This window comes from Perca flavescens, chromosome 12 (genome assembly GCF_004354835.1).
Source record: "Perca flavescens isolate YP-PL-M2 chromosome 12, PFLA_1.0, whole genome shotgun sequence".
NCBI lineage: Eukaryota > Metazoa > Chordata > Actinopteri > Perciformes > Percidae > Perca > Perca flavescens.
The window spans coordinates 4,435,659-4,463,232 of NC_041342.1; the positions used below are offsets into that span (position 1 = coordinate 4,435,659).

The 27,574-nt window shown below is 39.9% G+C and overlaps 1 protein-coding gene across 1 annotated transcript; it reads left to right on the forward strand.

Moving 5' to 3' along the window:
- Nucleotides 1–3,421: 3,421 nt before the first annotated feature.
- On the forward strand, nt 3,422–6,636 carry LOC114565414 (chitinase 3-like; the record flags this gene model as incomplete). The annotated part of the gene is made up of 4 exons (XM_028593450.1): nt 3,422–4,076; nt 4,271–4,336; nt 4,810–4,898; nt 5,068–6,636. Coding segments are annotated over 4 exons (885 nt in total), but the record flags the coding sequence as incomplete, so codon positions are not given.
- Between the last annotated feature and the right edge of the window lie 20,938 nt (nt 6,637–27,574).

The following is a 27,574-nucleotide window of genomic DNA, read 5'->3' on the forward strand; positions in this document are numbered from 1 at the left end:
AAAACTTTGTCACCTTAATAATTTCTCTGCACTTCAAAGTGCTCATTTCTTATGTCTGTTATTATTGCTGGCTGTTTGTATATCTTCACATAAAAATAAATGTTATGATTTTTTTGTGCAGAGGTGTCCAAAATATTCACATTCATTACTCAAGTAGAAGTAGATACTAGGGTTTGAAAAGTATCAACTCAAGCTTTTTACTCAAGTAAAAGTGTAAAAGTGCTGGTTTCAAAACTACTTAAAGTATAAAAGTAAAAGTAATCTAAGGGGGAAAAAATGCCATTAAGGACAAAAGCTTAGCGCACTCAACAGGGGCCTAATAGTGCATATATTGATAGACAGATTTTCAATTGATATTGTATTGCCATTATTGTTATTACTATTTTGCTTAATATTGGCTTAGCAACTTTAAAAACTGTTTACTGTTAATTCTAACTATTGTAAGATTCATATTTCGTCGCTTTGGACAAAGATTAACAACACCAATGCCCAGTTTTGCTGTACGACTTCACTGTGAAATCCAAGCCAGACTCCTTCTCTTTCATCTCAAGCAAATGCCTAAGTTTGTTTTTCCTGCATTCAAATGAAATGAAATGTCATTTTTTCATTTTCTAGCTCAACCAGAAGCTCCAACAGGTAATACCCACAACACCACCTCATACACTGTGCTTCCTGCTCCCATTCCGCCAGTGCAACAGATTCTTCCTCCATCTTAACCACACAATGATCAGCAACATCCCTTTCATGTTTCTCAGCTGCATCCATCCAAGATGCATCAAACAGTTTCACCCCTCTCATTTGGACTTGGAGTGATCCTTTCCAACCTTCCCCTGAGCTCTAACGGCTGTGCCAGGCAGCAACTCAATATCTCACAGACCCCTCAATCTAGAGATTCTTAGCTACAACTACTAGTACCATTATACCTACACTACTTTCTACTATGGCACAAGCTGTGCAATTGGTACGGGTGGGGGAAAGGAAATTTAAAATTGTTATGTATCGTGATCAATGAAAGTACAGTTATAAACGAGTACAGTGGTGATCTTGTATACAGCTGTGTTGTGTGTGCTTTAGGCTGTGCAGGTCCACCCGTGCTGTGTTGTTCTGGTCAAAACAACTCCTGCTACAGGGGATGTTATTGTGATAACGCCTGCTTGAAAATTGGCGACTGCTGTCCTGACTACAACTCCACCTGCACGCAACGTGAGTGAGGCTGAACACAGAAAATTGGAATTTACACTGTTATGTCAGTTTAGGATTTGAGATGAGGTTTAAGATTTAATAGTGAAAATCTTTATTCTTGATTACAGCTTTTACCACTGCTCCGCCAAGCACACCCATCACAACAAGCAACAGTACTACATCAACTTCTTCATCCACTGTCTCATCAGCATCCAATACAACAGCTACACTGATGGAAGAGAGTACAACATCAGCATCTACTGTCTCTGTTACTACAGCAACCAGCCAAACAAGGAGCAGCTCACGTACACCAACAGATAACAGCACAACTTTACCAGTCTCACCAGCAGATAACAGCACAACTTTACCAGTCTCACCAGCAGATAACAGCACCACTTTACCAGTCTCACCAGCAGTTAACAGCACCACTTTACCAGTCTCACCAGCAGATAACAGCACAACTTTACCAGTCTCACCAGCAGTTAACAGCACCACTTTACCAGTCTCACCAGCAGTTAACAGCACAACTTTACCAGTCTCACCAGCAGATAACAGCACCATTTTACCCGTCTCACCAGCAGTTAACAGCACAACTTTACCAGTCTCACCAGCAGATAACAGCACCACTTTACCAGTCTCACCAGCAGAAAACCGCACCACTTTACCAGTCTCACCAGCAGATAACAGCACAACTTTACCCGTCTCACCAGCAGAGAACAGCACCACTTTACCAGTCTCACCAGCAGATAACAGCACCACTTTACCTGTCTCACCAGCAGTTAACAGCACCACTTTACCAGTCTCACCAGCAGTTAACAGCACAACTTTACCCGTCTCACCAGCAGTTAACAGCACAACTTTACCAGTCTCACTAGCAGTTAACAGCACAACTTTACCAGTCTCACCAGCAGATAACAGCACAACTTTACCAGTCTCACTAGCAGATAACAGCACAACTTTACCAGTCTCACCAGCAGTTAACAGCACAACTTTACCAGTCTCACCAGCAGTTAACAGCACAACTTTACCAGTCTCACTAGCAGTTAACAGCACAACTTTACCAGTCTCACCAGCAGATAACAGCACCACTTTACCAGTCTCACCAGCAGAAAACCGCACCACTTTACCAGTCTCACCAGCAGATAACAGCACAACTTTACCCGTCTCACCAGCAGAGAACAGCACCACTTTACCAGTCTCACCAGCAGATAACAGCACCACTTTACCAGTCTCACCAGCGGTTAACAGCACCACTTTACCAGTCTCACCAGCGGTTAACAGCACCACTTTACCAGTCTCACCAGCAGTTAACAGCACAACTTTACCAGTCTCACCAGCAGATAACAGCACAACTTTACCAGTCTCACCAGCAGTTAACAGCACAACTTTACCTGTCTCACCAGCAGTTAACAGCACAACTTTAACAGTCTCACCAGCAGTTAACAGCACAACTTTACCTGTCTCACCAGCAGTTAACAGCACAACTTTACCAGTCTCACTAGCAGTTAACAGCACAACTTTACCAGTCTCACCAGCAGATAACAGCACCACTTTACCAGTCTCACCAGCAGAAAACCGCACAACTTTACCAGTCTCACCAGCAGATAACAGCACAACTTTACCCGTCTCACCAGCAGAGAACAGCACCACTTTATCAGTCTCACCAGCAGTTAACAGCACAACTTTACCAGTCTCACCAGCAGATAACAGCACCACTTTACCAGTCTCACCAGCAGTTAACAGCACCACTTTACCAGTCTCACCAGCAGTTAACAGCACAACTTTACCCGTCTCACCAGCAGTTAACAGCACAACTTTACCAGTCTCACCAGCAGATAACAGCACCACTTTACCAGTCTCACCAGCAGTTAACAGCACCACTTTACCAGTCTCACCAGCAGTTAACAGCACAACTTTACCAGTCTCACCAGCAGATAACAGCACAACTTTACCAGTCTCACCAGCAGTTAACAGCACCACTTTACCAGTCTCACCAGCAGTTAACAGCACAACTTTACCCGTCTCACCAGCAGTTAACAGCACAACTTTACCAGTCTCACCAGCAGATAACAGCACCACTTTACCAGTCTCACCAGCAGTTAACAGCACAATTTTACCAGTCTCACCAGCAGTTAACAGCACAACTTTACCAGTCTCACCAGCAGTTAACAGCACAACTTTACCAGTCTCACCAGCAGATAACAGCACCACTTTACCAGTCTCACCAGCAGATAACAGCACCACTTTACCAGTCTCACCAGCAGTTAACAGCACAACTTTACCAGTCTCACCAGCAGATAACAGCACAACTTTACCAGTCTCACCAGCAGATAACAGCACCACTTTACCAGTCTCACCAGCAGAAAACCGCACAACTTTACCAGTCTCACCAGCAGAAAACCGCACAACTTTACCAGTCTCACCAGCAGATAACAGCACAACTTTACCAGTCTCACCAGCAGATAACCGCACAACTTTACCAGTCTCACCAGCAGATAACAGCACAACTTTACCCGTCTCACCAGCAGAGAACAGCACATCATCTACAGACTCTATTTCTCCAAATCCCAGCACAACAAACAGCAGTACCACGTCTGTACTTGTAAATATCAGCACAACTTCAGCACCCAAAGCTTCTGACACAACACCACTAAGCACAACAAGTACAAGCAGTACATCTACACCCACAGATACCCCCCCATCTCCACCATCCGCAGTGTCTTCAACAACAGAACACAGTATGACAAGCAGCACTACTGCATCATCATCAGATGTGAGCACAAACTCAGCCGCCATGTCTGCTGCTACGCCAACCAGCCAAGACAGTAGCAGTACCACATCTACGCAATTAGATGGCCTCACAACTTCAGCATCCACAGTCTCCGCAGTAACAGGTAGGTCATTATGATTTCTGCTCAAGCCATTTCCAAAATTCATATTTGAAGAAATACATTATTTCTGTATGTCACTACTGAAAATGTATTGGCAATCTTTTGTCAAATCAGATTTTTTTTTGTTTTTTGTATCAGGGTCAGTTAGAGATTCACCTCCTTTGGCATGCTTACTTAAAGTTTCCTTGTCCTCATAGCAGGGACAACACTGACAGACACCAGGACAACTCAGGATACCACTAGTGTCACATCTTCACCAGCAGGTGGGAGCAAACCTTGATTTTCCAACAAACACAGATTCCACCATCACATGGACTAGGGATCAACAGATACTGGTTTTTCAAGGCCGATACTGATTATTAGCAGTTAATAAAACCGATAACCGGTATTTGGAAGCGATATGCATTTTCAGTGAAAATGATAATCTTTAACTCAAAATTAAGATTTTGGAATGTTACAAACTCCAACAAAAACCTTGTTTAAATGTTTTAAGCAATTGTTTAATAAATTAGAAACTTTCAACATAACACAATAAAAGATAGTCAGATAGTGTTGTGGGCGGGACATTCAGTCAGACTCAGTGGTGAGTGAAACCGTAGCAGAGGGACAGACACAGAACTGTAGCACATAATACAGTGTATTAATTAACTTTATTGGTTTGGTCTTCTGTATTTCAGTTCTGTAGTTAAGTTTAAATTGTAAAATACAATTCTTATTTGCACCTTTTTTTCTACAGATACCCATATAGTGGTAATTGACCTGAAAGCTTCTGTTTTATCCAAGAATGGGGAAAATGAAGATGTGATTTTTGAGGCTATCTCCAATGTAAGTACAAACAACCTTCACATATACATCATACAGTTACAGTATCACAAGAAAACAAATTATACATAGCTCTGTCGCTTACATAGACTGTATATTATTATTAGTAGTAGTATTAATATTAACAGTTTATGGTCGCTTACCTAATCAGTGAGTGTCTTCTCTTACACAGTTTATTTCCCAGACCCTTCTCCAGCTGAACTGTAAGGGCTGCTCATCAACTATCAGACAGATGAAACGCACCTGAGAAAGGCCAATGTTTCAGCCAACGGGAGCACCAGTGTGGATGTAGCTGTACTGTGACAGCAGGCTGCACAACTCTCAGAAACAACACCATCACCTATTAAAACTAAATAAACTTGTAGAGATCAGGGCCCGAATATCAGAGATATTAGACCTACATAATTAATACATTTCTTATGTACCCTTTAAGCATGTAAAATTACATGCAGTACTATAAAGCTCTATAACTTTAACTATAAAGTTCTCACACAGGTAAATCACAACTTAAAACTACAACATTGACAGATTAAACAGTTTATGTTCACATTAAAAAGTATAAACGCATGTATCAAATACATGACTTAATGGGTCTACTGTAATAGATATAGTCCTAAAGAAAAATAGCCTACAAGAGTATTATTATACTCTAGGCATTATTACTTATTAAAGCTTATGACTAATTTTTCAGCACAGCTTAAAGGGTAACTACCATTTTTTTCAACCTGGAGTCAGCAGCAGCGAAACAAGCTACAATGTAAGTTAATAGGGCAATAAGACTTTAAAGACAAATAAGGATGAATATATTTTCGGAAGCAAATAGCAGACCTTCTGTACAGACTCCTTCATGAAACATACATCAGAAAAAAAAAATGCAAAATCTGGGAAATTCCAAAAGTGTCCCTGCTGTTTGTGAAGAGAGCAACAAGCAAGGCACCGTACAGAATATAACCACCACAACATCAAAAAGTACGCAATAGCTTCCAAGATAATAATAATTCAACTACACAAGAAATTAAATACACAGAAAGACAAAAAAGACATTTAACTACTGTGAAGAAAAAATAAAAGTTAACATGTGCCTGAGTTCAACAAAACAAGTCACACCGAAGCCCTGAGTAAATGCAATCACTAATCTGTTGCTAGGGTGTCTGATGGGAAGATTCCATTTTTGGGACAGCCTAGAGGGCCTTCCCCCGGTAACTTTCCATTCTGAAAAGTTACAGATGACGTCATCTGAACTATTGAACTCAGCTACTTTTTGTGTGAAGTCAGCAGTCTCCCGCTGTGATACAGGCTGGCACATTGCCAGCTCTTTGTCCAGAGAGAGGATGTGCGACTGGGAGAAGTGCGAAGATCAGGGAAGCTCCTTGACAGATGATAAACATGCCAGTCAAAAATTAAAGGAACATACATAATATCTATGCTTTTGGTTTTAACTTTTAACCAGTTTTGACACATTTAATACAACATTTAAAAACTAGGCATATCATGTTTCAAGGAGAATCCCTCCCCTCAGGAGACGTCTGGAAAAGCCATTGGACGCACAAAACAGACCTGACACCTGCCGGGACCAATAAGAGAAGAACGCGCCGGAGTAGAATAGTATTTAAACTGTTTAGGCAAAGGATTCGGGGCACATTTTGCAGAGTTTTCAGAACGAAGCAAACTGTCGCCCACAGTTATGTATTCCTGTACCCTTTTTCTGCCTTATTGCTTGGAAATAAAATCTTGAACAGAAGGAGAGAAGTTGTAGATTTTTATCTGAAGTTGGAGTGACTTTTTTACCTTCTTCTCAACAAACGAACACGCTCACACTACCAGCAAGTAAAGTTAGGTAACAGTCAGGGGAGTTATTTGACTGACGTTGAGGCCCATTTTCCGCTCTTTCATGGACTTGAAGTGGTGATTCTCCATGTATCCATATAAATGTCCCACTCCACGTGTTGCTGTGATGGTCATTTAGTTTGTTTGTCGACATAACTCCTCATTTTCTCTCTTATCGTCGGCTAACGGTAACTGCAATAGCATTAGCAACACTTGAAAACAAGCTAACGCTCTGTTTGATTAAGCAGGTAAATCATCAGGAGCGAAGGCTGCTGTTGTCCAAACCCTCGCCAATTCCACAAGGCAGCATTCTTGGACCCTTACTTTTTTCTTTTATACGTCAATGATTTCCCTCGAGTGTGTAAACATTCAAAATACTTACTGTACGCTGATGATACTGTGATTTTTCTCTCCGATTCAAATCCTAATGTCATAAATTGAACAAGAACCACCTGACCATCAATGTAAAGAAAACTGAATGTATGTATTTTCATTCACCCAGAAAAAGTCTTTTTCTTTTACGGATTTTATTACTTTTGCAAACCAAGATCTTGTCGTCACAAAGACCTACAACTGCCTTGGTGTGCTACTTGATTCACACCTTACATATCGGGAACACATTTCTAAATTAACAAAAAAGCTGAATCAGAAACTTTATGTGTATAACAAGATTAGATCATATCTTTCCTTTTCAGTTTCTGAAACCTACCTACATGCAATTGTGTTTTCAACAATGTCCTGTTCTCCAATCTGGTCTCTTACTACTAAGGACATTACTGAACCAATAGCACGACTATACTACCGAGCATTTAAGATCCACAGTAACCTTCCAAAGTGGTCTCATTTTTTACAGCGCACTCAGACCAGCTGCCTCCAGCCCCTCCCCTCGTGAATTCTTGCGCTGTGTGTCTCGCACAGTCACTTTGTTTAACTGTAGGCCTACTAATAAAACTGTACAAAACACCGCGGCCACACCGCTGTGGAAGCTCCCCGAATGTCATTTATCAGAGTCTGGTTGTTACCCTTGTCCGTGACAGTCTCATCCACTAACTGAAGCTATCCGCTAACGGAGCTAACCGCTAACGGAGCTAATCGCTAACGGAGTTAACCGCTAACGGAGCTAATCGTTGCTAACAGAGCCTTTAGTTCTCCGTGCCTGTATCCATTAACTGCATCTATGGACTTGAACATGAATAAAACCCTTACTTTTATTAAATTGGCTGGACTAGTTTTAAATTACAACTCAGTTGTTTGAATGACAGAAATCTGCTCAGATAAGATCCTAATGAGTGCAACAGGACATGTAACAGTATCCCAAAACACAGATACAACACTTCAACCAATGAACAATGATCTAACAAACAAGGTGAACAAGAATTGACTTTAGATAGCCCTAGTCTGATGTGATTCAACAGGAGTTAAATAGTGTTCAGATTAATAATAACATGTCACTTTCTGTGAAGCTTGCAGATTTGTATTCTCATAAGTTTAAATGCTGCTAAGTGCACTAAACTTTATTTTTTCATTTAAAAGTTTATTTGATCTTCTTACCGGTTTCGTTTATTTAATATATTTTTCATACATTATTTATACAATATACAGTATGTTTTTACATTATACAAGTGTAGATTGGTGAAGTGTTCAATAAAGGTTTTTGTTGAGAAATTCTGTGTATATTAGCGTTACATTTTATCTTTCAAATAGAGGTTTAAAAACAAGCACATATCGGCCAAATATCGGCCAAAATTAATCGGCAGCATTTATCGACCATCGGCTGACCCGTTAGCCGAGATTTAGAAATGTGTGTTTATTAGTTGTAGCTGCAGGATGGCAGGTAACGCTGCACCTTATTTACTTCACTATCAATGTTACATGAAGGCTAAAATATATGAGTAGTATCCCATGTAACAAGTATAACGTTGCATATAACGTTACGTTATAGAATTCATAATGGTAAACATATTTTTCTTGTGTTTGCTGTCTTTTAACAGGGAAAAAACGGAGGTGTTCACTGATGATGGGAAAGCAAAAGACAAGCAGGGAGACAGAGGCCAAAGAGAGATGTTGAATAGCTAGATTATTTGCCATTCTGAAAATAAATGCATTAACTTAACTGGTTTGTCTTTGTCATTTTGTTTTTGGGTGTGTATATAATATAAACGTTTTTCAATTTCTATTTCTAACTGAATAATTATATTCAGATGGTACCTGTTTCAATAACTTGTAAGGTATATAAGCTCTAAAAAGACATTAACGAAACGTGTATCTTTATTATAACATTTATTCAAACATTACTATACTGTACACAAGTATATTCAACATGAAGCGGCGACCAGACTACGCAGCTGATGATGGGGTTGCTTCAAGACTGCAGACAGAAGGAGAAAGCTTTAGGTTAGTCCAGTAGTTATCCAACCTGTCCTGGTAAGATTAGAATTGTATCACAAATATATTTAAGCATACTGCATATCATACTGCCTGTGGTAGGTTATTAGCTGGTAGTGTTTACCTTGTAGATGCTGATCATATTTTGCACTGCATTTGTTTGAAAGCTAGAAGCTACTGGACAATGGGCTAATGTTACATACATTTAGTAAACTACGAGCTAATGTATACTTCTACTGTAAGGATAATGTAATTAAGATTAATGCAATTGCAAACATGAACTCTCACAATTTTTTTTTTATTTACTGACATGGGATAAAGCCTAACAGTGTCGGTAACGTTACCTACCTTAGCACGTTGCGGCAAAGTTGCCGACAGATTATTCTCCTCCTGCAAGCAGATTGACGCTGATTCATATTCTTCATTTCAACAAAAACATTGAACAGCACAGTTCACAGTTCCACATCCATGTCGTCCAGTGTTTTGAAATGCAGCGCGGAAGTGAAGGTGGCGAAACACTTTCAATGACGCAAGCACGAAATGACGTGCACTTGCTAGCCTGTTCCAATGTACATGTTGTCCGAATGCTCAGGAGGAGTCTGACCTAGCCCTCTGAAGGATCCTTGACAATGAGAAACGGCAGATAGCGAGAAGACAACCGGATGGATGCGGGTCCGTCACTGATTATGGCCCCCCTCGAAACATTTCCGTTGTCGTCTTTGCAGCTTGCAGTTCGTTTCCCTATTTACTCGTGCTGTGAATATTTGCAGCGTACGTGATGTGAAATCGACGAAGTTGTTTTCTGAATTTGTATGTGTTTTCTGAATATGTAGTTGTTGTGGCGTTTGTATGTGTTTTCTGAATATGTAGTTGTTGTGGCGTTTGTATGTTTTCTGAATATGTAGTTGTTGTGGCGTTTGTATGTGTTTTCTGAATTTGGAGGTGTTTTCTGAATATGTAGTTGTTGTGGCGTTTGTATGTGTTTTCTAAATTTGGAGGTATTTTCTGTATATGCAGTTGTTGTGGCGGCGTTTGCATGTGTTTTGCTGAATTTGGAGGTGTTTTCTGAATATGCAGTTGTTGTGGCGTTTGTATGTGTTGTGACCCTTCTCGGCCACCGTACAAACCCCTACAAAGCCAGCAACAACCGTAAGCCAAAAACATCAAATCCTGATGTCCCAACAACAAGACCAAAGCTACCAATAACATCTACACCAAAAACAACAACCACAACTGGACCCCAAACTACAGCTGGGTCTGTGACAATTAAAGCTATAGTGCATAGTTTCTGTCGCCCCCGTGAGGAATTCTAAGTAATGACAACAACACTGTCGGCATATCAATACAATGTCCCCTTTTTGTACTTTTGATAGCTGCAAAAAGATAAATAAAAGATGGAAGTTATTGTTGCATGAACCCCAGTAACAAAGTGATGCGGTGAAAGTCGTGTCAGGCAGTATAAACTACATTTAGTTACCTCCGACAAGGACACACACACAAAAGTCCGCCATTGATGTGATTTTCGGTGCTGCTTGTTTACCTTTTTGTTTTTGTAAGCAGAATAACGGGGAAATTACTGGGCCGACTTTCATGGAACTTTGTGGAGGAGTGTAGCATGAGCAAAGGAAGAATTTTAAGTTGATTTACTAGCTTGTCAGAGAGACACCGCAGTTACCTGGGTCGCTAACGTTAGCTAAAGTGCTAACACTCAGCCCCGGAAAGTCAACAGCCCTATAAATAATAAATAATACGGAAACATATGCCCGCTCCAAGACAATAACACATTATTTAGCTAGGTGAGTAAGTCAAATAGATAAAAAGACATTACTGACCTATTCAAGAGCACTAAGGCGACATCCGTGTCTGACCTCAGTCCTTTCTTTTTTCAGCGCTCTCCAACTTGTAAAAAACCACACACACTTTTATTCCTTCTGCTGAACGTGTAGGTCTTTTCTTAGCAGTACAATCACTGACTGAAACATTTTGTTTTTCAGCCATGCCTTCACCTGTTGTTGCAAGCAGTCTTGGTTCCAAAAGGTAAACACTGCGGTTTCCTTCCAAGCGACCGGTGGGTGACGTAAAACGCATCACTCGAGCTGCTGCGCGAGAAAGTCACCGTGTGGAGCTGATAGGCCGAATTAGCTTTGTATCAACTCATTTGGCAATGGCTTGAATGTAACAGAGTTAATATATATCAAAAAGTTACGCATTAGAGCTTTAATCTAATAGTTGTGGAGACATTTAACTAAAAGTAAAGAAATGCATCCTCATATAGGCACTAGAGGAAAAGTCAGGGGATCACCAAAGTCAGTAACATTCAACTTGTGTGGACCATGAATGTCTTTAGCAAATTTCATGGCAATCCATCCAATAGTTGTCGACATATTTCAGCCTGAACAGCCATCCCAAGAGTGCACGTGGTAGCATGGCTAAAATTTATCTTTTGTGAATCCCTGCACACAACATCCCCCTGTCGGTCTCCCTCCAGGTGGATGGAAGGAGAACTAATACTCCGGCCTCACCGACTGCTGGTCTAAACATCTTGGAGCATTCCTCTCGCATCTACCTGAAGACCGACTTTGGCCTCTCAGTGGAGTTTGACGGACACAGTGATCTCTGGTCACGCAACTGTTACACTGTAAACCCAAATGTTCAAAGTACTTAGATAGATTGAAGTAATGGTTCGGAGTAATTTCACCCTAGGGTCCTTTGCACCATGACCTCGAGCCAAACAACCCCACAGAAGCTTTTTTCAGCTGGGTCGAACATTGGGAGAGTTAGCGTAGAGCTATTCAGCTGATAATGCTACTCTACGCTAACTCTCACAGTGTTCGACCCAGGTGAAAAAAGCTTCTGGGGGGGTGTTTTTGCTCGAGGTCATGGTGCAAAGGACCCTAGGGTGAAAGTACTCCAAACCATTACTTTAAGTAGTGTATACTCAAGGTTTTAGAAACATTTCTACTAACTTAATTTTTTGAAGTTGGTGTAACATGTTCTTCCTTAACTTAAAAACATAACTTAAGTACAACTTAATAGAATTGAGTATTAACATACTAAGAATGATAAAGTCCTGCACTGTTAATTTTAACAAGTTCACTTTACTTAAAAAATGTAATACCTTGAAAAAAGTAAGTTCCATGAACTTAGTAATGGTAAATTAGTGCAGCTTAATTGTTCTGAGTAAACAATACTTAATAAACTTACATTTTTTAAGTGAACACAGCTTGTTTATTCTGAGTAACACTCAATAAGCTTATACTTGTTAAGTGAAGACAACTTGTTTATTTTAAGTAAATGACAATTAATTAGCTCATGGTTTTGAAGTTAATGCAGCTTGCTTTTTCTAAGTAAATACTTAATTAGCTCACATTTTTTAAGTGAGCACTACTTAATGCTACTGACTTCTTTTCTGGTTCAGTTTACAGACTGAAAATGACTATACAAGTAGCATATACATCTATTTAAAAAGAAACTATCTAAAACAGTGGTTCTCAACCTTTTTTGTGCCAGCGCCCCCCTATCCATTATCCAGGTCCCTAACGCCCCCCATCAAATATTATGTAGGCTAATAGTCTAGGTGCCCCCCAAGGGCACCTCAACACCCCCCTTTCCAAAATATTGCTCCAACGCCCCCTATCATCTTCTGAACGCCCCCTGGGGGGGCGGTACCGCCCCCGTTGAGAAACACTAAAACAACCTTCTCATTTCATTCTTTTAGATAGATTTTTTTAAATAGATGTATATGCTACTTGTATAGCCATTTTCAGTCTGTAAACTTAAACTTAAAAACCATGAGCTAATTAAGTGTTATTTACTTAAAATAAACAAGTTGTCTTCACTTAGAAAATGTAAGTTTATTAAGTATTGTTTACTCAGAACAATAAAGTTGCACTAATTTACCATTACTAAGTTCATTGAACTTACTTTTTTCAAGGCAATGAGTTTCCATACATTTTTTAAGTAAAGTCAACTTGTTAAAATTTACAGTGACAACATGCCGTTTTTTAGGTTGGGTAGAATCTATCTCTGTTTACTCTCGTTCATACTTTTTCAAAAGATAGGTCCCATGGACCGGAAGTAGAAGGGTGTGACTTCAGCTCTCTATACCATGTATAGTTCCACTTGTTCGTGACCTTCTACTTCTGAATGTAAGTATTGACTGGAACACTCTGAAGCGTATAATGCCCCCATTAGTTCCAGAAGAGGCGCAGCACTGATGCTGCTAACCCTGGCATCGGCCCTCATGGTGCTTCAAAAGAATGGGCATTGTGTTTTGTAGTTCTTGTGACATCCCTATATCAGACTTTACGGTTTGTGTCATTGCCAACAGCATACTATTTATTCTAAGATAAGATACTATTATGCTAAGATATTCTTACAGATGTGCATATACTGAATGAAAAATTATGATTATGAATGACGACAAATGGATTATTCATCACTATCCAATTACTGTTGGAAAGAAATTGTGCAATAAATGGTTATACAAAATATTCCTTGCACTTGTCATGATGTGTATTTGAAAGCCAGTGCGTTAGTAGGTTTTCTACTGAATCTTAAGTTCAATGTTCTAACAAACATCCACTGTGGTTACACTTGTGTCGCTATCAGTCCAGTCATTCGGGTCACGAGTGTAGATAACTGCATTCTTGACATATCTATATTCTACCTAGGTTTTAGTCATTAAACAAATAAACCTGTGTGTCTGTACAAAAAAAGCCTTTGCTACACTCAGCAGCCACACAGAGTCATGGATTGGTTTACATTGTACTTCTCTCTCCTGTTGGGGTTCCTACTTTATGATGGTGAGTGAAACGTCTCATTTAATATCAAACAGTTTAATAAAGACTTTATTAAAGTGTTCGACCAGGGTGATGTCCAGTTTGACTTAGATGCCTTGACTTTAAGTCCTGGCATACTTATCTAAAAAATGTGTTTAATTGAAAATTTAGGACACCGTTACAATGAAGTGGATAAACAATTTTACTAACTAGCATTATTTTATAGTTTTTTCCCCCGATTGTAAAAAGCAAATTTATTTCCAAACGATTACGTAAATTTTGATACTAAATGACTCAGCCAATTGGATTATTGTATACTGCCCCTGTACAGTACTGTAAAAAAATGAGTACCATGACATTTTCAGAATTTTGAAACAGACTTGACAAAAGTACCGGTTCCCGTGACATTCCTAGTTCATACACAGTGCTGGCTCTGTAAATGGAAACAAAAAAGTGTCTCGCACCAGGTTAGGCAACACTACAGTATTCTAGACAAACAGCAACTACTGTACATAGGACAGGGGTAAAGCCATGGATGTATAAAGAGAAACGTTAAAAAAATTTGTTATTTGGGAAAAACCTGAGACAATGTGGAGAAAATTGGCAAAAAAAGAAGTTAATTGTATCCTTTTAAATACATTTATTGTACTTTTGTGTATCTCTAAAACTGACATTTAGCCTACATGAATGCAAAGTTGTCTAGACAAAGGAGGAATCCCTAATCAAGTATTAGCATTTTGAAGCGTGTGTTAGGCCTGTAACAATTCCAAATTTTGCTGGACAATTAATTGTCTCAGAAATAATTGCAAATAAAATTATAATTGGCTATTTTAGTAAAATAAGACATTTATTTATTTATTACTTTTTCAAACAAATTAAAGTTTAAATGAATCCCAGGATACATTATGTTATATATCACTGTTATGTAACCCAGATACACAGGTTCACAGCCTACTACGTAAACCACCCCTCTTTATTATCAAAAAGATATTTTTTGCTTAAATCAACAATTTGTTTTTAGATAAAACTAGCATAGCTTTAGCTAAACAGTCACTTATATAATTACAATTTGGTACATCTAAACAGAATCAACCGTTACCATCAACAGTCATATGCCTTAGGTGCTTCGGTGGATTTTTAACGCTTGAAAGCCAACTGAACTTGCACCTGCGGGTGGGGCGTCCTCTGGTAGGAATCCATAGTATCATAGGCTAGCTACAGTTACTGTTAGGTGACTCTATGCCGTTATTGCAAACGCGTTTGATGGGTCCAAACAATAGCGTGACCAATCTCTTTAAAAAAATGCTCTACTGCTTTAATTGCTGTTATACAAAATAACCACGATCATGTAATAAAATTACGGTTAGACAATTATTTTACAATTTAATATTTCTGTTGCAGGGTAAATGAAACTGAATCTAGTTTTCTGAAAACCATCTTACAGGGAAGATTAACAACACCAATGCCCAATTTTGCTGTACAACTTCACTGTGACATCCATGCCAGTCTCCTTCTCTTTCATCTTGAGCTAAAGCTTGTTTCTCCTGTATTCAAATGAAATGTCATTGTCCTTTTTCGTTTTCTAGCTCAACCAGCAGCTCCATCAGGTAATACCCACAACACCACCTCATACACTGTGCTTCCTGCTCCCATTCCTCCAGTGCAACAGATTCTTCCTCCATCTCAACCCCACAATGATCAGCAACATCTTTTTCATGTTTCTCAGTTTCATCCATCCAAGATGCATAAAACATGTTCACCCCCTTTCATTCTGACTTGGAGTGATCCTTTCCAACCTTCTCCTAAGGTTGACGTTTTAGACTTTTTTTTTAACCAATGTTTTTCTGTTATTAAGGTGCTACTGACGGTGACTACATCATAACGGTTTCCAGCTAAACAGACTGACTGACATGTGATGTCAGTCAGTGTATGTGAGTCAGGTGTATTCTTTTTAGAAAACATTTCGAGTTTTTAGTAATGTCTCTATCTTGTGATCTTGAAATAATGCATTAAATTACCAGACTGATCTCATGAATTGGCGTATGTATGACACGCCAATTTGTATTCCGTTTGTGCATGTTATCAAGACGCATAATCGCATTTTTGCGTGTATATCAATGTAAATCGGCCGCCATTGACCTACATTGCGAGTCAATTTCCGCCGTAGCGAGTAGTATAAAGGAACGGTGCATTGAGTAAGGAGGCAGGTTAGGGTGGCGGATGGGTAAAACACCCGGGAGAGCCGGGTTCGCGTCCCGCGTGTGGCGATTTTTCAGCCGTTTTTAAATTATTTTTTTTAATAAGCCTTACCCAATGTTTCTTTCCTAAACCCAACCATTTCTTGTTTTCCTAAGCATGTTTTTGTCGTTATTTTTTAATTTGTTAGTTTTGTTACTAAAGCCTTTCCCTGTGTTCTTTTCCTAAACCCAACCATTTTATTTTTTTATTTTTTTAACAGGCGTGTGACGTTCTCGCGATAGTACGTCGCGTTCTCGCGATAACACGCAACGTGGCGAGGCCACGTGGTGGGTATGTTTACATCAGCTGTATACAGCGTAGGCATACACGTGGATAGCTGAAAATGCGTACAATAACACGCCATTTGGCTTTATGAAAGTGGCGTGTATATTTACGCAAAGTCATGATGCAATGTTGAAATTACAGTTTTATATTATAGAGTTATACAGTTTTATTATATATATATAAAAATAAATATAACTAGTACAGTGGTGATCTTGTATACAGCTGTGCTGTGTGTGCTTTAGGCTGTGCACGTCCACCCGTGCTGTGTTGTCCTGGTCAAAAAAACTCCTGCTCCAGAGAATGTTTCTGTGATGAGGGCTGCTTACAATCTGGCGACTGCTGTCCTGACTACAAGTCCACCTGCACGCAACGTGAGTGAGGCTGAACACAAAAAATTGGAATTTACACTGTTATGTCAGTTTAGGATTTGAGATGAGGTTTAAGATTTAATAGTGCAAATCTTTATTCTTGATTACAGCTTTTACCACTGCTCCGCCAAGCACACCCAGCACAACAAGCAGCAGTACTACATCTACACTGGCAAATGACATCACAACTTCTTCACCCACTGTCTCGTCAGCACCAAATACAACATCTACACTGATGGAAGGGAGTGCAACATCAGCATCTACTGTCTCTGTTACTACAGCAACCAGCCAAACAAGCAGCAGCTCATCTACTCCAGCAGATAACGGCACAACTTTACCAGTCTCACCAGCAGTTAACAGCACAACTTTACCCGTCTCACCAGCAGATAACAGCACAACTTTAGCTACAGGTTGGTCATTATGATTTCTGCTCAAGCCATTTCCAAAATTCATATTTAAAGAAATATATTAATTCTGTATGTCACTGCTGAAAATGTATTTGCAATCTTTGGTCAAATCTGAATTTTTTTTTGTTTGCATCAGGGTCAGTTAGATTCACCTCCTTTGGCATGCTTGCTAATAGTTTCCTTGTCCTCATAGCAAAGACAACACTGACCGACACCAGGACAACTCTGGATACCACTAGTGTCACATCTTCACCAGCAGGTGGGAGCAAATCTCAATTTTCCAACAAAAACACAGATTCCACCATCACATGGACTTCTGTACTTCAGTTCTGAAGTTAAGTTTAAATTGGAAAATAAATTTATATTTGCACCTTCATTTCTACAGATACCTATATATTGGCCATTCACCTAAAAGCTTATGTATTATCCCAGAATGGGGAAAACGAAGATGTGATTTTTGAGGCTATCTCCAATGTAAGCACAAACAACCTTCGCACATATCATACAGTTATAGTATCTCAAAGAAACTAATTATACATAGCTCTGTCGCTTACCTAATCAGTGAGTGTCTTCTCTTACACAGTTTATTTCCAAAACCCTTCTCCAGCTGAACTGTGAGGGCTGCTCATCAACTATCAGACAGATCAAACGCACCTGAGAAAGGCCAATGTTTCAGCCAACGGGAGGAACGGGAGGAGGGGGAGCTGCCTGCACGATCTGTCACGAGGATTTACGACACTGCACGAATCATGATCTGTTCCACGCTTCTGCCGTTAGCCTCCGCCGGGAAGCTAACGTTAGTTTAGTTGACAGCTTGATTCAGTCTAAAATAAAATATAAAACAGCAGTTATATATTTTAACGGTTATTTTCAGGTATTATTTTGAGGGTCTTTTAAAGTTATTACATGCTGTCTCAGCTATCGGTTAACCAAATTAGCTGTTAGCTAAACTAACGTAGCTTCCTTAATTCAGTGGTGCGTGGTGGTTTATGGGATGAGTAGTTCCTTCGCTCTGAAATGACGATATGTACACAGTCTTGTACCTTTGACTTTTTTTGGGATTTTCTGTTCATTTTTTCACTCGAAATGGTACGTTGTATGCTTATGAGTCACGTACCATCTGGTTAGCCTAAGGCATGGTCTAAAACTCTTTATGTACGGATTTTTCCAGACGTCAATGGGAAATTTACTTCCGGAACCCAAGGTCTCTCAGAGGAGGGGCGGGACTGTTGAACTCTATATAGAGAGTGTGGCCAACACAAATCGTGGGCGCCATATTGGAGATCAACGTCAGATGACAGTGTAACCCTATGGGGCGAATATGCTATCTTGAAATAAATCGCTTATTTTCATCATAAATAAGCATATACATGCTATTATCAACGTTTGTCAATATGTAAAAGGCCCTTACGGAAATATTTCAGTGTATATTTACCTTCTATATCGTAAATGGGACTCTAAAAAATGACCTTTGTAGTGAGTGATCAGTCGCCTAATAAGTCTCTGAGCAGTGTTTACCTTTCTAATGTCCGCTAGCATACGTACAGGCTAACTATAGCCAGTTAGCTTTGTGTGTAACGTAACAAAATCCCACCCATCTCGTAGGAGCGAAGCTTTTCATCGAATAAAATGATGGTACAAATGGAGCACTAACGCCACAGGTTTTATGTTGACAACATGGACGCAGATATAGGAAACTCCGAAGGCAGTTGTAATATTTACCTAGCAGGCTAGGCTAGTTGGCCACACTCTCTATATAAAAGGGTGCTAAGCCTGGCTAGTGCCCTTTATATAGAGAGTGTGGCCAATAGGGAATCGAATATTCTGAGCTATCCCGTTATGCGATTGGTTCGGAGGTGGTCACGTGTTTCGTGGACTCCATGTTTGATACCAACATTCATCTGATTCCCATTGACATAGTGCAGGGAATAGTGGAAAAATGTAATAAATTATTTAAAAAATGATATAAATCGCTGAAAAAATGCCCAACTGTTGTGCGTTTAGCTGCAATGAAAGACAGGGAAGCGGCTAAAGATTTCACAAGTTCCCCTGTGAACCAAAAAGGAAAAAAGTATGGGAAGGAAAAAAAAAATATTGCAATATAAGTTTTTTCCAATATCGTGCAGGCCTAAAATATACATTTACGAACTACTGCTCTTAATTGAAAGCGTTCAATGAGTCACTGTCATTTGCAAAAACGGTTGTAACAGTTGTACACTTTGCATTAAAAGCGAGCAGTGGAAGTTAATATGACTTAGGAAAATAATACTTTAGCCCATGAGAGAGAGGGAGAAAGAGTGAAAGAGATATTTACGCATCATATAGCGTTGTAGAAAATTGATCTTCATGGTAAATTCCCTGAGCAGTGGTCAGTTAATGTATATATTTTGGCTTCATACGGATTCAGTTGGTTTGCGATCGTCTGCCACGCTTTCTCTCGCTGTTCCTTTACAGCGGCTGGGTTTCTTTTTTTTTCTCCTTTTTTGTTTTACAAATAATGTGTTTCACGTTATCATACTTCCATAAGAACCTGCTGCTCACTCTGTATAAAGTATGAACAATGTGTTCATTTTAGCATCAGTAAATCTGTTATCGACCTCTCTCTATCGAGTCTGTTAAGGAAAGCCGTGAACGTGCATCTATCCAAATTACGTCATCCTGGCTCGACCTAGTCGCACCTCCTCAGCCTGGCTTGGCCTTTGTGAAACGCACCAAGCCTGTAGGGGTGCATTGTCAATTTCCAGCCACAATAACCTAGAGGGGTGCTGTTTCATTCAGTTAAGGAAATTAATAGAGCCAGTGTTTACATTACATAGAAAATGCCACCGCATTTTGATTTTTCTATTGCATTCAGCTTTGGCTCTCATTAGAATTCATTTAAGAGAGGGTGTTATTTTGTTTTACTCACAAACTTTATGTGAATAATAGATATTAGTATGCATAGTGTTTATTAAAAGGTCATACTCTTGCTGTGCATAAATGAGTGTGTGCTTGGGCATACACATGACATCATGACTACAAATTGAATATGTGTCTATATCTAATAATGTTGGAAAAAAACTGTGCAATTATTGGTTATTCAAATATTGCTGACATTTGGTCATAATGTGTGTTTGAATGCTTGTACTTTGGAGATTTTCTACTTTGAAATGGCAACACTCTGCAATGTGGCTACATTTGTGGCAACATTAGTGGAGTCATTGTCCTCTAGTGTAGTGTAGCTGCAAAAATACTTCATAATTATCTACAGGCTGTCGTGTAACTCAATGTCTGTCAGTAAAACAGGAAAAAATCATCACAAAAAGAAAACATCAAAGAACTCTAACAACACCATAGTTTATTTTGGCAGACAATACAATCATTGTTGTCAGCAGCGTGGGCTAATGTTTTACACACCCTCGCCAATCAGTCATGGATTGGTTTACACTGTACTTTGTGCTCCTAGTATGTTTGCTGCCTCTCTAAAACATCATTGCATTTTATTCTGAACACTTGAATAAAGCATTCAATAATAAGTCAGTGTCATGGCATGCCATCTTGTTTATAATGATACATCTGACAAATATAAATCCTGTCGGAAACTAATTTATAGCTTTAAGTTCAAATAGTTTAAATTTATAACTACTGCTTACTTTATCAAAGTTTACCAACAGTGTGAACAGTGCCCTGTTGCAAATGTCACCATATCTCCCGTAGTGGAAGCAACAACTGACTTAATTGATAAGGAAAATGTTACTGAGGCTCCAGATAACAGACCACCACCACATTCAGGTACAGCAGAAGTACTTGTACTCCCCTGGTGTTGGGAGTTCCATAATTCATTATTTCCACGTCGAGTTTTTGTGATTTTCAGTTAACTAAATATATGTCTGATATTGGTTTTCAGTAGACCACCTCAACGGCAATTATGAACAAGATCTATGTCAGTGGAGTCAACTTGTTACTGATGTTTTTGATTGGACAAGGCATTGTGGTTCCACTCCTACTATGATGACTGGGCCTTCTTCAGAAAACACCTCAGGGAGGTAATTAGCCTTCTGACACAAGCCAAGTAAAGTTGGTGTAAAACTGTCAGCAGTCTTTGCCAGTTTGACATCTGCACAATCAAAACTATGAAAACAAATGCGTTGTTGAAGTAATACTGAAGTAAAACCTTGTCAAACCAGAATGGTAGAGTTTCTCTGGAGTCAAGAGTTACTGATGTTTAGTATTTCATCAAGATGAGCTATCTTTCCTTTAGCATCATGAGGTAGTGCAAGCAGAGCTGTTGCTTATGTATTAACACATTTCTTGAACGTAATGACGTTTTCTTAGTATATAATAGGGTAGTGACGAGACACCCACAAGACAAGACAAGACAAGAGATTGGGTTCATGACAGTTTGAGACGAGATTTTAACACTATTTTAAAGAAAACTTCAATGAAGAAATAAATAAAAATTAATCAGTAACACTTTCTATGAATCCTGTTATGGAGATTTACTGACCTCTTCATAGATACTCAATTACTGAACACAAAGCACAGAGAAACACAGAGATGGTCAAGGTGATATATTGCAAATGTTTTATCTGATTAATCACAGGGAAGTTACCAGGGAAAAGTACAAAGGAACAAACTCTTATCAGTTCAGTTTTCGCCAGCAGCTCACAAAGAACATAGAGATACATAAAAATATATACAAAAATATTGCACTTGTTACAGAAGTATATGTTCATTAGATAGCAGACAAATTAATATTTTTCCTAAACCCATGGAAAGATTCCTTTACAACAACCATACTCAGTAATCAATGGAAAGCTGTTGCATGTTTCTAATTTCACTTATTTAGCTTTACCTTTAATTGTCATTCAGACTTACTGTCTACTTCACCAGGGACAGGCTGTCATAAATGTTTCTCTAGTTGACAGACAGATTTCTATAAAGGTGCCAAGTCTAGGAATGTACCTGCACCTGTAACAGTAAGCAAAACCTCTGCAGTACTTTGGCCTCTGACTGCATCTCAATTACACAGCTCAGAGAACAGTTTCAAACATAATGCATCCAGAACATGTTCATCTGATAAAACTCGAGGAATCACATTACAGGCCTAGCGCCTCGAAATAGACCGTTCTCTACCTGTTGCAGGGTAAATGAAACTGAATCTAGGGGTCTGAAATCCATCTTACTGGGAAGCTTAACAACACCAATGCCCAATTTTGCTGTACGACTTCACTGTGACATTCATGCTCGTCTCCTTCTCTTTCATCTCAAGCTAATGCATAAGTTTGTTTTTCCTGCATTCAAATGAAATGTCATTATCCGTTTTCATTTTCTAGCTCAACCAGCATCTCCAACGTAATACCATTCCTTCAGTGCAACAGATTCTTCCTGCATCTCACCCCACAATGATCAGCAACATACCAGTCTCCCCAGCTTCTTCTTGATTATAGCTTTTACCACTGTCTCACCAGCAGATAACAGCACAACATCATCCACAGACTCTATTTCTCCAGGACCCAGCACAACTTCAGCAGTACCACATCTACATTTGTTAATACCAGCACAACTTTAGCACCCGAAACTTCGGACACAACCCCACCAAGCACAAGTACATCTACACCCATAGATATCCCCCCCATCTCCATCATCTGCAGTGTCTTCAACACTACCCAGTACAAGTAGTACTACTGCATCATCATCAGATGTGAGCACAAACTCTGCCTCTATCATGTCTGCTGCTACAGCAACCAGCCAAGACCGCAACAGTACTACATCTACGCAATTAGATGGCCTCAACTTCAGCATCCTCAGTCTCCGAAAGTTACTAAAAGTTATGTATTAAGTACTTTATGTAGTTCCTTTTAAATAAAAAATGCAAAAATGTAATGCTGACAAATCGCCCGTTCCCGCCCGGGGCTGTGGTGTACGCTCTGATTTATACACAACTCCCTGGAAGTTATTGCTGTACATTTATTTTTAAGGATGATTATACAGAACAAATTTGTAGAGTGGATTACACTCGTTTTTAAAGGAGGGAATTTTAGACAGCCAAGAAAAAAAAATCTATTGTTTTTTTAGGTATAACCTTTTACATAAATCAGGCTTTGAACAATATATGAACTAATCCCTAATGTGTGAATAGTGTAATACATTTTAACAACATGAGACTTCCTTTTTACCGACATTAAGACAATTATTTTCCTATATCATAATTTTTCTGAAATGTTTCTGTTTCAAAGCAAACAAGGCTTTATCTACTGCTAACTTTTGGGCAAATAGACAGGGTAAAATAAACATGTAATTGTGTATCTGTTTTTTTGTAATAGTCTAAAAGAAGACATGCTATGGAAGAAAAATAGCCCTCAGCGGCACACCTCTCAGCCTCAGCAGCATCAGCCTCCTCCTCAACACACACAGGAGCAGCTAGACCCTATTGGGGAGCAGCCTCCGTTCATGCTGCTGGACCAGAGTCAGGAACAAACCTGAAAAACCTCTTCTGGGGCAGTGGACGTAGCCCTGGAATAAGGAACCTGAAATTCCCTCCTTTAATTGGTAAGAAAGAAAAGTAGTACAAATATATGTGTTCTACCTCAGTGTTAAATGTTACTCAGATCATTTAAAATGTGTGTTCACAGAAGACCTCCAGGACTACCAGCACGACCACGAGGGCAGCTGCCCCACTTCCAAGCAGCTGGAAAATACACAGTCCAATGTGTCAAGGGTCAGGTCTTTTATATTTTACCTGGCAAAGGGACAGACTGTATTGTTCAGTTGGCTATTTTTAAGGAACATTGATGGCATCCAAAAGTAAGTGTGACTTTCCATGTGAATTATTGTGAAGTGGTTATGATACACACCCGATTTGAACAGTGACTAACTCAAAGCCTAGGTTTCTGCAGATACACAGCCCACCTCCAGTCCGTAGGCAAGACCATCACAACGGCACATTTCTACCCGAGGAACATACAGCAGTTCCTCAAATACTTTCGGGAAACCCTGCCTGCCCAGTCTCACCTGACTGCGATAGATGTGGTAAGCGTGCTGCGCCCCGTCACAAAGTGCATCACAGACACAACCAGGAACGTTGTCCTGCACCAGCTGGCAGTGAAAAGCCACAAGAAGACCAGGATAATATCCTGCGAGGACCTGACGCGGTGTCAGGAGGGGGCCACACTTAGGATCCCAGAGCTGCTGGGTAGTGTGCATCCCTCTTTCCAAAATAGTGAAAATAGTCTATCTCCAACGGAAGCCTGCCGTGCATAGTGATGTGTCCTTGTTTGTGTATGTTTCTTCCCCTTCGTGTGCTGAAATACTTTTTCTTCTCTCCTTTCAGAGAAGAGAAGAATTGCAGATCAGGGAACACAAGACTAACAAGTCCTTTGGGGTGGCCCAAATGTTCTTAGAGACTGCAGCTGCAGGTGGCCAGCAAGCCACCGAACCAGCTGGTTTTCTTCACGGCTGGGAAGGGCCCATGCTAAAACTTCTTGCACCACCTGCAGGTAGCGTAGGCGGAGATCCGCCTTAAAGGGTCCCCCAACTTCACTGACCTGAGGACTGCTGTGTCTGCTCATGTAAGTTCTCCTCAGTCACTTATCTGTTCATGCTGGATTTCATTAAAACTCTGCTGGCTTAACTAACCGTAGCAATCTTTTCTCTTCTACTGTTCTACAACCTTCTGTCGGGTAGCAGAAGATGGTGGCCACCTTTATGTGTCACAACATGGCCACCGCTGACTGCTTCTACGGCCTGAACGTGGCCCAGTCAAAGAAGATGAGGAAGTCACTAGAAGCCTCCTCCTCGTCCACCACCAGGATAAGGGTCCTGCAAGCCTGAGTCCTCCTCCAGTTCCAAGACAAAACCCCTGCCCCCTACAAGGAGTCAGGGACCTCAGGACATGGAGGAGGAGAGGGAGTTTATGGCGAGGCTGCAAAATGTAAGTAAAACTCTAAGATATGTACTTTAAAGACTCAGGCCATTTATGTCTGTTACACCAGACCTCACTCTGTGTTTTGTGTTTGTGTTTCCTCAACAGACACCAAAGAAGGCCCGAGAAGTCTCGTGAACACGCCAGTGTGCTTCAACCTGACTTGTGTGGTGGGAAACGTCTTCAGGCACACGGGAATCACCGGAAAATAAGTTTTGTTTTTAATACTTTGCTTTTGTATGAGCTGGATTATATAGTACATCTACCAAACATATTATGAATAAAACAACATGGATATTCCATTTACTATGGGTTCTTACCGACATTTCAGGACCATTTATGACGGGTCGGGATATTGCCATCCTTGTGTAACCCAGATAGAGCTGAAGATCTTTGCCCGAACCCAACGGGACCCGACGGGTTCGGTCGGGTTCGGTCTTAATTTCTATTATTTTTCACGGGCTCGGGCCGGGCTCGGGCTTGCGCTTCGGGCTGCATGGTATATGAGCGGTCAGGTGATGCGTTTCATGGATGGATCTTGAGGAGGTGAAACAGAGGCTGGTCTCTGGAGGACTTAATTAATTTCTATGTTCCAACTTCCAAGTGGCCTATAGCTTCCGTTATTCATGAATAAATGATGTTAAAAAATGTATAAATTACAAATTTTTTTACGAAAGACAAAGGAGCTGTGTGTGTGCGGCGCAGTCTCTTTTTTTCCTTTCTCTCCCTTTTCCGCCGAGTGGTGCATGTGCCCTCTCGCGGTGCGAAGCGCGTGTCCGACACTAATGATGCTGATAGACGGCCTTTACAGTCGGGCTGTAAACGGGTTCGGGCTTTTAAAAAGCTGTCAATCAAAATGTACGGGTCGTGCTCGGGCCGAACTCTGTCAGGCTCGGGCCTTTTCGGGCTCGATTACAGCTCAAAACCCAGACTGTAACCTGTACACAGGCACAGATTCACAAGGGAGTGGAGGGGGGCATTTTATAGCATTTTAGATAGATTTAAGATAGTGATATTAATCAAATACATTAATGCACACAAAAAAAATGTCTATGGTTTCTATGGGAGAAAAACAAACAACATTATGTACATGAGCCATGCCCTACAGGAATTGGGATTTTGTACGTTGATACATTTTGAAACCACTGCACCACTTCAATAAATGATACATGATGTAGGTTCTAATGTCTAAGTTTTACATAAATTAAATAATTTGCACATATATCTATGTGTATGTTGTCAGTCATTGTACATTTAGGTTGAAATTGAGTGATGCTTGACATTGAAATTATATCAAAATATGTCAATACATTTTGACGTAATTTTGACATCAATGTTTGATGTCATATTGATGTTAAATTGACATCAAATGCCCACTGGGAAGTGTGTGTGTTTTTTATATAGATTTTAATTTAATGCAATACAAATGTAAAAGTGCTTAAAGTGTGTAATATAATGTAAAACAATGTTTTATTTTCTGAAATAAGGCATACTGGCATAAAAACCCAAGTTAGGTTATTTTTGACCCAACTCCTGGGTTAAAAAGGGACCAACTAATTTTTGGGTTATTTCAACCCAGAAAATTGGGTTGTTCTTTTGACCCAGAAGTAGGGTTATTTTAACCAAACATTTGGGTCAGGTATTTAACCCAGAAGTTGGGTTATATTAACTACACTGTTGGGTTATTTTAACCCAAGATTTAGGTCAGATATTTAACCCAGAAGTTGGGTCAAAAAGAATAACTAGTGGTGCACGATATATCGGCCGCCGATATAATATCGGCCGATATGGTCATTTTTTACACATCGGTATCGTTCCGATGTCAAAATAGGGCCGATGAATAGGGCCGGTGTGAATCATTCTTGTGTATTTGACGTGTGTAGGCTTAGATGTGAGTGTGTGAGAATTTAGATTTAAATCTGACCTGTGGAGGGCAGTAATACACTTAACAGCGTCTATACTGCTGAAATCAGAAGAAGAAGAAGAAGAAAAAGTGTGGGCGGGGATGTTGGTTTTTGCAGACGGAAGGTGTTTCTCAATGTCAAGGAAGGATCCTTCGAAGCCAGAATTTCGAGGATGCTACGTCATCGACGTCCGTCGAAGGACCGTTCGTTCCAGTGTCGAGGATGAATGAACCTATCATTAACATCAGGCTGTTGGCTAGCTAGCTAGCGGTCTTTTTGTGCCATTTGTGTTTTTAAAGTTTAATGTCTGGTGGCATTTTCATCTCTTTTATATGTTGTTACTCTATATGCGTAACGTGAGCAGAGATTTAGAAATGTGTGTGTTTATCAGTTGTAGCTGCAGGGTGGTAGGTAACGCTGCACCTTATTTACTTCACTATCAACGTTACATGAAGGCTAAAATGTATGAGTAGTTTCCCATGTAAAAAGTACAACGTTTCATATAACGTTACGTTATAGCATTCATAATGGTAAACATATTTTTCTTGGGTTTTGCTGTCTTTTAACAGGGACAAACGGAG